At 48.0% G+C, this 12451-nt stretch overlaps 1 protein-coding gene across 2 annotated transcripts in view; it reads right to left on the minus strand.

Annotated features, from left to right (window-relative positions):
• Positions 1–2201: 2201 nt before the first annotated feature.
• The window catches only part of LOC141225872 (transcription factor ETV7-like), a 105764-nt gene continuing 95514 nt past the window's right edge, over positions 2202–12451 (minus strand). The window contains exon 8 of one of the 2 annotated variants that reach the window (XM_073667107.1): positions 2202–4978. In XM_073667107.1, coding sequence (XP_073523208.1) covers positions 4879–4978 — 100 coding nt within the window. In that variant the 3' untranslated portion in view covers positions 2202–4878. The remainder of the gene's footprint in view (positions 4979–12451) is intronic. The other variant, XM_073667108.1, reaches the window with a different exon arrangement.

Genomic DNA, 12451 nt, shown 5'->3' on the forward strand with positions numbered 1-12451 from the left:
TCTATGGTACCCGGGTCCGGAGGAGAGTCTCCTCTTCTCCAAACCCGGGTACCATCCGCACATTGAAACGCATGGAATCCGCATGTACAGATGCAGTGATGCAGATTCCATGCGTTCCAATGCAAGTCAATGGCGGCGAAAACGCCACACTTCCGCAAAATAATTGGTAATGCTGCTAATAATGCGCAGCGGAAATTTCCGCAGCATGTGCACAGCACATGCGGATTTTCATTGGGGAACATGGCAGACCTTCTACCAAGCGTTTTTGGGAAAACTTTGAAAGTGTCCCAAGTGCAGATGCAAAAACCATCAAGCGCTACAAAGAAACTGGCTCACACGAGGACCGCCCCAGGAAAGGAAGACCAAGAGTCACCTCTGCTTCTGAGGATAAGTTTATCCGAGTCACCAGCCTCAGAAATCATGGGTTAATGGCAGCTCAGATTAGAGACCAGGTCAATGCCACACAGAGTTCAAGCAGCAGACACATCTCTTCAACAACTATTAAGAGGAGACTTTGTGCAGCAGGCCTTCATGGTAAAATAGCTGCTAGGAAACCACTGCTAAGGACAGGCAACAAGCAGAAGAGACTTATTTGGGCTAAAGAACACAAGGAATGGACATTAGACCAGTGGAAATCTGTGCTTTGGTCTGATGAGTCCAAATTTGAGATCTTTGGTTCCAACCACTGTGTCTTTGTGCGACGCAGAAAAGGTGAACGGATGGACTCTACATGCCTGGTTCCCACCGTGAAGCATGGAGGAGGAGGTGTGATGGTGTGGGGGTGCTTTGCTGGTGACACTGTTTGGGATTTATTCAAAATTGAAGGCATACTGAACCAGCATGGCTACCACAGCATCTTGCAGCAGCATGTTATTCCATCCGGTTTGCGTTTAGTTGGACCATCATTTATTTTTCAACAGGACAATGACCCCAAACACCTCCAGGCTGTGTAAGGGCTATTTGACCAAGAAGAAGAGTGATGGGGTGCTACGCCAGATGACCTGGCCTCCACAGTCACCAGACCTGAACCCAATCAAGATGGTTTAGGGTGAGCTGGACCGCAGAGTGAAGGCAAAAGGGCCAACAAGTGCTAAGCATCTCTGGGAACTCCTTCAAGATTGTTGGAAGACCATTTCCGGTGACTACCTCTTGAAGCTCATCAAGAGAATGCCAAGAGTGTGCAAAGCAGTCATCAAAGCAAAAGGTGGCTACTTTGAAGAACCTAGAATATAAGACATATTTTCAGTTGTTTCACACTTTTTTGTTAAGTATATAATTCCACATGTGTTAATTCATAGTTTTGATGCCTTCAGTGTGAATGTACAATTTTCATAGTCATGAAAATACAGAAAAAAATTTAAATGAGAAGGTGTGTCCAAACTTTTGGTCTGTACTGTACCTTAAGAGGGAAAGTGTGGGGGTCATATTTTGTGCAAGGAGCACAGTGAGGTGCACTGTATGGGTAGATATTTATATTTACCGGTCATGATAATAACACCCTTATTTTAAAGGGCACCCTGACAGGATATGCTGCAAAAGGCTTGAGAAATGGTAAGCCTGCAGAGATGCATGTGAATTTGAAAAGCCATTACGGGACAAGACGAAGAAGAAATGTAATGAGAAAACATAAATCAGATAAGATGTCACCTGTAAGGAACCTGGATATAAAAGTTTATCTGTGATACTGCATCTAATCAATACTATGGCGAAGGGAGGGGTACTGCAGAGTCATCATACAGTGTGTGAGGGCACTGTGAAGGGATTCACTATGGGAGTATGGGAGCATCATACTGTCATGGCGGAGCACTTTTGTTGGTATCATACTTTATGGGGGCCATGAAAGGGGTATCTTAGTGCGTGGGAACACTAAGAGGCGTCAATAGGAACAAAATTACTTTGTAAGTGCTGCAAAGTTATGAGATATGCTCTTCTGTGACTCTGTTGAATATTTTATTTTTTGGGGGTTGGGTGTCCCAATTAGGCGTGGGGCAGACCCAAAGGACATCTGCTATTGGATTTCTATTTACGCCCCTGCCTTAGCCCCTGTTTTTCTAAGTTTCCTTTTTCTATTTTGTGTACTATGCATTGCAAAAATGTAGGCATCTCATGGATGTTCTATTGCAACAGTATTGTCATTTTAAAATTAAAGACGGCAGACTGAAAAAAAAAGCAGCAGAGGTATAATTTATTTGACACTTTTATTATTATTTTGTTTAATTCCTTTTTCATTGTTGGCAGATAAGGTAGTATTCACTACTCTATGGCACACAACACAAGTATTCTTAATCATTATTATTATATGTGTACATCTGGGTCTGCTATAAGTTCAAAGGAAATAATAGAATTCACATTTAGCCTTATATAGCTTCATGCACACGAGCAAATTTGAGATCTGCATCACATGTCACAAAGAAGATAACACTCCTGATAAGCTCTAGATTCAGTGCAAGAAGAAAACTAGAATTTCACTCACAAATAATTGACTATAAATCACAGCGTATTATTGTTGAATTTAGTGCACCTGCTTTTGAGCTAAAGTGTATAACACATTTACACACGTGGTCAAAATTGTTGGTACCCCTCGTTTAATGAAAGAAAAACCCACAATGGTCACAGAAATAACTTGAATCTGACAAAAGTAATAATAAATTAAAAATCTATGAAAATGAACAAATGAAAGTCAGACATTGCTTTTCAACCCTGATTCCACAGAATTAAAAAAAAATTAAACTCATGAAATAGGCCTGGACCGAAATGATAGTACCCCTGAAAATAATGTGACAAAAGGGACATGTTAAATCATGTTGTGTCCACTAATTAGCATCACAGGTGTCTACAGTCTAGTAATCAGTCAGTGGGCCTGTATATAGGGCTACAGATACTCACTGTGCTTGTATATAGGGCTACAGATACTCACTGTGCTGTTTAGTGACATGGTGTGTACCACACTCAACATGGACCAGAGGAAGCAAAGGAAAGAGTTGTCTCAGGAGATTAGAAAGAAAATTATAGACAAGCATGTTAAAGGTAAAGGTTATATAAGACAGTAAGCCGTACATTAAGCATTCCAGTGCTCAGAACCTATGCAGAGGTAATTATAACTTTAGAACCAGGTACAGCAAGGTGGGAATGTGTCATATGAAATTGACCTATTGTGCAGGAAGTTTTTGGGCTTTTATATATATATCTATATATACATGTATGTATGTATGTATTTTTTTTAAATCTTGCAATGTTCACACTAGCCACTGGTGCACTATTGAACGCCTACTTCATATTCTTTCAGAAAATGCACATGTACATTAGCCACAACAAACTGACTCAAATCCAATCATTATTTTATTGAAGCATCTAATGAGGGTGTGCTACGGTCATTGTGAAGAGAGCAGGGTCAGATATGACGTTGCCTATTGTGAATGGTGCACCCTGAATTATCAGCTGTATACAGAGGTGTTATCTGTCACTGTAATCCTTGGTGATATGATAAAGAAAATGCTATAAACGCTTAATAAAAGAACAGGAAGTGTGTGTCTAAAATATTCGCAGCGGCTAGTGTGAAAATTGCAGGATTTTTTTATTTAATAAAGATCATGATATGAAAAAACTATTAATTTAAAAAATATATATATTGTAACCCAAAAACCTGATTTCAGCAATAGTCATTTTCTGATAATAGATTCCCTTTAAGGGGCCTGCTATCACAACATGATGATGTCCATGGATTGTGTCAGAGATAAATAGCAAGTAGTGTAATATATTAGTGTAGTCCAGATCTGAGCAAGATGCAGCCCGCGGACCACATCCGGCCCTCTGGCTGTTCCAGTCCGGCCCGCGAACAGAGACAGCTGAAGGGCTGAAAACACTGGCCCACGGGCTGAACCATGCGGCTGCCCTCGACCTCTCAGCTTCCTGATTTCACATCTATCTGCGTCCTCCCTTCAGGAGGGAGTTGCTGGCTCCTTCTTCCACCATTCAGCGTGTGCCGAGACAGCAGACGCGCGATGATGTCACTACTTTGCGTCTGCTGTGAGGAGCCTCAGTGCACACAGCAAAGACCATAGCAGAGCGGCGGGAGAACGGGAACAAGGTGAATATGTGGTTTCTTTTTTTAATATGTGTGAAAGTGTGTTGGTTCATACTGTGTATAAGGGGGGGTGATCTATGTGTGGGCTCTTACTGTATATTGGGAGGTGGAATCTGTGTGTGGGCTCATACTGTATATAGGGAGGCTATGTGGGGGCTCATGCTGTAAATATGGTCCTGTGTGTGGGCTCATACTGTATATTGGGGGCTCATGCTGTATATAGGGAACTGTTTGTGGGCTCATGCTATGTATAGGGGCTGTGTATGGACTCATACTGTATATAGAGGACTGTGGGGGCTCATACTGTATATTGTGGGTGCTGTGTGTGGGATCATACTGTATGTAGGGGTCTATCTGTGGGGGCTCATGCTGTATATAGGAGAACTGTACGGAGGCTCATGTTGTATATAGGAGCGATGTGTAGGGTCTCATACTGTATATAGAGGGGGATTTGTGGGGGCTCATAATACACATAAGAGGTGCTGTGTGTGGGATTATACTGTATATACAAGGGGCTATGTGTGGGGGGTTCATACTGTATATAGGGGGGCTGTGTATGGGCTCCTACGGTATATGGGGTGCGTCAGCATACTTAATATTAATTGATACACTTAATATTAGTATGAAATAGTAATTATAATTACTATGGTAATATTAATATTGAGTAGAATTAATTTCAGCCTATTGGTTCAGCCCTCTACAATAGTCACGGTCTCTCATGTGTCTCATGTGGCCCCTCGGGAAAATTTATATACAATAAACTTCAGACACAAAGGCTCCTTTTGTTCAATGTTTCAAGGTGAAATAGCAAGGACATCTTCACAAGAGTCATCTGTGTCTTGCGATTCCAGTATTTTCTCTGATGTAGGTCTCTCTCTGGGTGACCTCAGAAACCTAAAAAAAAAAGTTTTATACTTTAGCATTATTTTAGTTCTACATTTTCTAGTACACTTTTTTTTATAGTTAAACATGTTCAAACTTAAAATGAGGTGAAATACCTAACCAGTCCAAAGTGTAAAGTAATTAAAGTGACGCATGCTACCCATGGATCGGGCTGCCGGTATCAGATGCTGGCTGTATGATTTCAGCCATATATCTTTAATAGTGATGAGCGAACGTGCTCGCCACTGCTCGGTACTCGGCGAGTAACCTGGGTCCCCTCCCTGCACATTTGGCGCTCTTTAGCGAGCCAATGAACATGCAGGGATTAACTGCCACCCACTGTGGCTGGCCGCACAGCATCATCAGGTCTATATAAGACCTGGCACCGCTATGCTCGTCACAGTCTACCCTGGAATCAGGCAGAGTAGGGAGAGGTGCTGCTTAGTCTTGGAGAGATTTGCTTGTTTATAGTTAGTATAGGTATTCCACAACATCTATATATATCCAACTGAACTAACAGTCCTTCTGAGGACTAATCCAGCTGCATATCACCAGTGCTAGGCAGGCAGGCAGTGTATGTGGCAGACTGCTGTGTATGATACAGCACAAGAGGGCGAATTGAACATCCTGTCTGCTGCTGATGTTATAGTTACAGATATTTGTAGACATAGCCCCAGATATCAGGGGCCGGGGCAATTTTTTTTTATCTTAATCCTGGTTATTTGCTTAAAAGCCATTTTTGTGCTCCATTTGCTTGTTCTCACTGCAGAATAAAGCCTGATCTGTTCCATATTTCAGCGATAAAAATCCAGAAATTTGAACTGAACGTGGAAAATATTGGCCTCCTGTTCCATTCTGTTGCAGTGTGTCGGTTAAGCTATTCACACTCGGTGTCTGTGAATAATAGTATTAACAAATTACAGGCCTGCTATTTAAAACCGTGGTTCTCTGTCAGACATATCACCTGTAAGACTGTTACAAAATCAGACATTTCTTCCATTTCCATTTTGTTGCAGTGTGTCAGTCAAGTTATTCACACTAAGTGTCTGTGAAGAATAGTATTAGTAAATTACAGGCCTGCTATTTAATACCGTGGTTCTCTGTCAGACATATAACCTATAAGAGTGTTCCAAAATCAGCCATTTCTTCCATTTTCATTTCGCTGCAGTGTGTCGGTCAAGGTATTCACACTAGGTCTCTGTGTAAAATAATATTAGTAAATTACAGGCCCGCTATTTAAAACCGAGGTTCTCTGTCAGACATATCACCTATAAGACTGTTCCAAAATCAGCCATTTCTTCCATTTTCATTCTGTTGCAGTGTGTTGGTCAAGGTATTCACACTAGGTCTCTGTGTAGAATAATATTAGTAAATTACAGGTCTGCTATTTAAAACCGTGGTTCTCTGTCAAACATATCACCTATAAGACTGTACCAAAATCAAACATTTCTTCCATTTCCATTCTGTTGCAGTGTGTCGGTCAAGGTATTCACACTAGATGTCTGTGAAGAATAGTATTAGTAAATTACAGGCCTGCTATTTAAAACCGTGGTTCTTTGTCACCTATAAGACTCTGCAGATAATCCCAAAAAGGCCATTTGCACCACCTGCCAGGCCAGTGTGACGCCTCTACTCGAAAGCCCGTTTTTACCCTGGGAGATGGGGGACTTGGAGTCGGGTCCTGTGATGGAGAGATGGGGTGCAGCCGTGGCCCGGACCCGCTCCGTGCCCAGGGCCGTCACATTAAAAGAAGGATGGTATGGGCTTATCCGGGTTGAGTGGCTGATCTCGACTACGCCACCTGTGGCACCTGGTGAAGGCCACCAGCGCTGCTGCAGTCCGCTGAGGCCTGGTGTTAGGGCAGCCGGCATTGTTACTACTCCCCACAGGTGGAGCAAGGCCTCAGGGCAGAGGGACAGAATGACGGGGGTAGTAGTCTAGAAAGTCTGTGTAGCGCAGAATAAAGAGTCCAGAGGCCATAGGGGTGAACTTCCAAGGCTTTACTCACAAAAGAGATGGCAGAAGGAAGGCGACTCCCTGCTCCTCACGGAGTTCTGCGGTCACCAGAGACGAAGAGGGTCCGACAACCTCCGAGCAAGTCCAGTGTTCAATCAGGACCCCGTACCAGAGTGTTCCTAGACTTCAGACCAGGTACTTTACTGTCTGTGTGTGTGTGTAGATAGGCCGGGTCTCCCTCTGAACTCCTCTCAGAAAAAGGGCACGGGTGGCAGCTCCACTCCTTCCGTTACCCGGTGGGATCCTCAGGGCCTACCGGGCTTCCCCGACCAGGACATGGAGTAGCAAGGTCTGGTGTCGGGGGCCGGTACTCCTCTTGCAGCCGGACTCCCTCTGAATATATCAGGTTGGCGAGGACAGGTGGTGTATACCGCTCCGTCTGCATCCTCCCTAGATCCATTTGCTGCGGAGCTACACTCTTAAGCTCCGGGCCTTCTTGGTCATGGTCCTTGACCGGGTTGGGACATTCATTGTCTACAACCTGCCCCTCGACCCAAGGCTGAGGTACGAGGGCCTTGTCTCCGTCCTCTGCAGGCCCACACAGGATCCACACTCAGGGAGGGAGATCACAATACCAAGACAGTCAAAGAACCTTGAGCCCAAGATGGCTTTTTATTAAATATGTAATTTAAAGTGTCACTAAAATGTGAGTCCTCCACCCTCACCCACTAAATGGTTTCCCTAGCTCTTGGTTCCCCAGTCTCCCTGTAACCAGGAGGGCAGCACATAGTGCATTCTAGCCCCCTCTGGTGGGAGAAGTGTGGTGTTGGATGTGAAGGAAGGGTCCTGACCATCGCACTGTTCTTACCTCAGAGGAGGAACACTACACTCCATTAAAGAAGTGCAGCATCACTGTGGCGGTCGAACCCTCAGGGGCGCCACATTCCCCCCTGGTGAAACACAGCACGTCCGCGAGCTGCAAAAGAGCAAGACCTAGGAAAGTTTTCTTTTATATATAACAACAAACTATCTTCCCTTTATGGGAGGCACTTCTTCTTAAGCGTTTCAAACATAATATATAGTACAAAAATACAAAAGTAATAAAGTATAAAATTATAAAAGTGCTAGCATTATCCAGAGACATTCATGTGCAGACAGACGGGTTAAAGTGCAAGGACGCAAAGTCAGTTCAGAAGCGCGAGGGACCTGTCCCAAACCCTCAACATGGGCCCTGGGGTGGCTGCAGGGCATGAAGCTCCCGAGTTGGATCTCCAGCAGAGCCACCCTGACAGGTTTTCCTTCTGAGGTCTGAGGTAGAAATATCCGCGGTTTTACATAAAACCAATATGGAGCACCTAAAGAGATGCAAACTATATACAAGAAAGGAGTCTGTCTGCTACAAGTCCACAGGGACCAATGTCTCTAGAAACGGGGATATAAAATCAAAACATAAACACAAACAGCATAACTTTCAACAGGTTACAACCGCCTGGGCTGCTTAGATCTCGGGTTCCCTGCAGGGAAAAGGCTCGTTCCTCCTGACGGAGGCTGACCGGTCCCCTGAGGCTGAGCGCGAGGGGGCGTCGCTCCCAGATACCTTGTGGACATCCAAGGCTTACCACCCCTGCACCCCATGGTGGCGAGAGTACGTAACTACATCGCCCGGGAAGAGGTTCCGGCCAGGGTGTCCCTTCTTCAAACGCGGCTCCACGTCCCACCTGCTGACAAAGACGTCGTCCTGGTAATGAGGACTCCTGATGAACCCCCACCCCGCCTCATGGTGGAAGCGGACGACTTGCCCTTCCACACGGGGACTGGGACGGGTTGCCTCTTCTTGTCGGGCCCGGGACTTAGCAGCTTTGGCCCGCACTTCGAGGTGCTCGCAGCGGACCTCCCTCTGGCGTTGCTCCCGAGTGAGCTGGAGGATCTGCTCACAGCACCGCTCACTCCTCCTCTGCGCTTCAGCCCGGGTCTCCCGGGGGAAGCCCATCAGGTCCCCCCCTGGTTGTCCCAGGCCCACTCCTCAGCCTCCGGCCAGGTGACTGTCGGTGCAGGTAGCGGTGTCATTAGGGGTTGCTGCGTGTCCTCTACAAGCGTGGACCAGTCCAGGTTGGGGCCGGTGGACACCTCTGCAGCTTCAGGTACTTCAGATTCGGGAGTTGGGCGGCATCGCAGGTCCCCACCTCTAGCTGCCGCTTGCAGCTCCGGAGCAAAGACCTGCTCCCAGGTGACCGCGTCGGGCAGGAGATATTCAGCCATGAGGTCCAGTATGGGAACGGTAGGTTCAGCAGCCGGGGCAGGGGTAGTACACTCACCCGCCTCTGGGCCGCTCGCGACCTCTGTCACCGCGTCTCCCTGGGCTTCAGCTTCTTGGCAGTGGGCCCGGATGCGCAGCAGCATTTCTTCCCACCACGCAGCCGTCGCCGCCTCCTGGGCCTCTTTCTGTCTCCGCATGAGACCCGGGGCTTCCTGGTAGAGAAACTCCAATTCTCCCGCTGTTAGGATCCTGCTGCCTCGCTCCCTGCCGGGTGAAGGACCTGAACCGGGTTCGGAAGGCTCCGTAGGTTGCGCTCCAGAAGCGTCCATGACTGCTCCCGAAGATTGCCAACCTCCGACTGCAAAGGCCGCACCTTGTCGCTTTTCTTCTTCCTCCTCTTTCGGGGCGGTTCCTGGGCGGCATGCTGACAGGCCCGCCTTCGTTCAGCCCATCCGGTTTGACGGGCATTACCCCGCGGACAGTCTCTGATGGAAGGGGCGGTCCGCACGTTTGGCGCCATGCGGGAGCCCAGCCCATGATGGGAGGTATTAGAAGGCCATCTTTCCACAGCATTATGGCGCCTGTTCTTCTTGGGCGGGCGCCATTTTAAGTGAAAACAAAAGTCCAATGTGTAAGGCACACAGTACCCAGTAGCAATGGGTAATTCCTTCCTTTGCTGTGGGCACGAAATCCTGCCGACTACGCCAAGTTGTGACGCCTCTACTCAAAAGCCCCTTTTTACCCTGGGAGATGGGGGACTCGGAGTCAGGTCCTGTGATGGAGAGATGGGGGGCAGCCGTGGCCCGGACCCGCTCCGTGCCCAGGGCCGTCACATTAAAAGAAGGATGGTATGGGCTTATCCGGGTTGAGTGGCTGATCTCGACTACGCCACCTGTGGCACCTGGTGAAGGCCACCAGCGCTGCTGCAGTCCGCTGAGGCCTTGTGTTAGGGCAGCCGGCGTTGTTACTACTCCCCACAGGCGGAGCAAGGCCTCAGGGCAGAGGGACAGGATGACGGGGGTAGTAGTCTAGAAAGTCTGTGTAGTGCGGTGTAGCGTAGAATAAAGAGTCCGGAGGCCATAGGGGTGACCTTCCAAGGCTTTACTCACATAAGAGATGGCAGAAAGAAGGCGACTCCCTGCTCCTCACGGAGTTCTGCGGTCACCAGAGACTAAGAGGGTCTGACAATCTCAGAGCAAGTCCAGTGTTCAATCAGGACCCCGCACCAGAGTGTTCCTAGACTTCAGACTGGGTACTTTACTGTCTGTGTGTGTGTGTGTAGATAGGCTGGGTCTCCCTCTGAACTCCTCTCAGAAAAATGGCACGGGTGGCAGCTCCGCTCCTTCCGTTACCCGGTGGGATCCTCAGGGCCTACCGGGCTTCCCCGACCAGGACATGGAGTAGCAAGGTCGGGTGTCGGGGGGCGGTATCCCTCTTGCAGCCGGACTCCCTCTGAATATATCAGGTTGGCGAGGACAGGTGGCATATACCGCTCCGTCTGCATCCTCCCTGGGATCCATTTGCTGTGGAGCTACACTCTTAAGCTCCGGGCCTTCTTGGTCATGGTCCTTGACCGGGTTGAGACATTCATTGTCTACAACCTGCCCCTCGACCCAAGACTGAGGTACGAGGGCCTTGTCTCCGTCCTCTGCAGGCCCACACAGGATCCACGCTCAGGGAGGGAGATCACAATACCAATACAGTCAAAGAACCTTGAGCCCAAGATGGCTTTTTATTAAATATATAATTTAAAGTGTCACTAAAATGTGAGTCCTCCACCCTCACCCACTAAATGGTTCCCCTAGCTCTTGGTTCCCCAGTCTCCCTGTAACCAGGAGGGCAGCACATAGTGCATTCTAGCCCCCTCTGGTGGGAGAAGTGTGGTGTTGGATGTGAAGGAAGGGTCCTGATCATCGCACTGTTCTTACCTCAGAGGAGGAACACTACACTCCATTAAAGAAGTGCAGCATCCCTGTGGCAGTTGAACCCTCAGGGGCGCCACACCAGCATCAGCAGGGGTAGCAAAACTAGCAGCCTGACCACCACCAGCATGATCAGGCACATGGCAGCAAAGCACCTGACTAAGTGGGCCGAACCCCAGGGTCCAGCAACAGTATCTGTGGGTGACACCACTGCTTGTTCCACTGTTGTGCATGCACCCCAATCCCCTGTCCATGGCACATGCCAAGATGCCTCCCACCCTGCACCTGTCATTGAACACTCAAGTAGCACCATCAGCAAGCACATCCACATCCTTGTTCCAGTGCAGCGTTCAGTTGTCCTTACCCCAGTCCTTGGAATGCAAGCGCAAATACGCAGCCAACGCCCCACAGGACACACTACTAAATTCACACATTTCGCGAATGCTTACACTCGAAATGTTGCCTTTTAGGCTCGTGGAGATGGAAGCTTTCCGCAACCTGATGGCGGCGGCCGTCCCTTGGTACTCAGTCCCCAGCAGCCACTGTTTCTCCCAGTGTGCCGTCCCCGCATTAAACGAGCACATCAGTTGCAAGCTGGAAGCACTTCAGCACTGCCTCAGCCAAGCAGCAACAGGCTGTTCTTAAGCTAATATGCTTAGGTGACAAACAGCACAATGCTCAAGAGTTGTGGACAGCTCTGAAAGAACAGGCAGATCTGTGGCTGACACCGCTGACCCTACAGCCAGGCATGGTCGTGTATGACAATGGCTGGAACCTGGTGGCGGCTCTGAGGCGAGCTCACACACGTACCATGCCTGGCCCTTGTGCTTAACCTTATGGTTCAGCGGTTTCTCAAAACCTACCCGGATCTGCCAGATCTGGTTGTCAAAGTACGCCGCCTGTGTGCATATTTTAGAAAGTCAGCAACAGCTTCAGCCTCCCTTGCCGTGCTTCAGAAGCATTTGCAGCTTCCAGCTCACCGACTGATCTGCGATGTCCTCAGGCATTGGAACTCTACATTGTAGATGTTGGGAAGGATTTCTGAGCAGAAGAGGGCAGTTGTTAACTACCAACATCAACAAGGCCGTCGGTATTCAATTCAGACTCCACACATAAGATATCAGGAGTGGACATGGATGTCAGACATATGTACCATCCTCCAAAACTTTGAGGACTCCACCAAGATGGTGAGCGGCGATGATGCCATAATTAGCGTCACCATCCCGCTTCTGTCTTCCGAAACGCTCTCTGCTCACAATTAAAGAGGATACATTGCAGGCGGAGCACGATGAGATGGAGCAAGGACCCATACAGGGTGATTCCACACAGCCCAGCCTCATCTCCTCCCAA

Source organism: Phyllobates terribilis, unplaced genomic scaffold (assembly GCF_046119375.1).
Source record: "Phyllobates terribilis strain yellow unplaced genomic scaffold, ASM4611937v1 Scaffold_2__4_contigs__length_985480577, whole genome shotgun sequence".
Classification (NCBI taxonomy): domain Eukaryota; kingdom Metazoa; phylum Chordata; class Amphibia; order Anura; family Dendrobatidae; genus Phyllobates; species Phyllobates terribilis.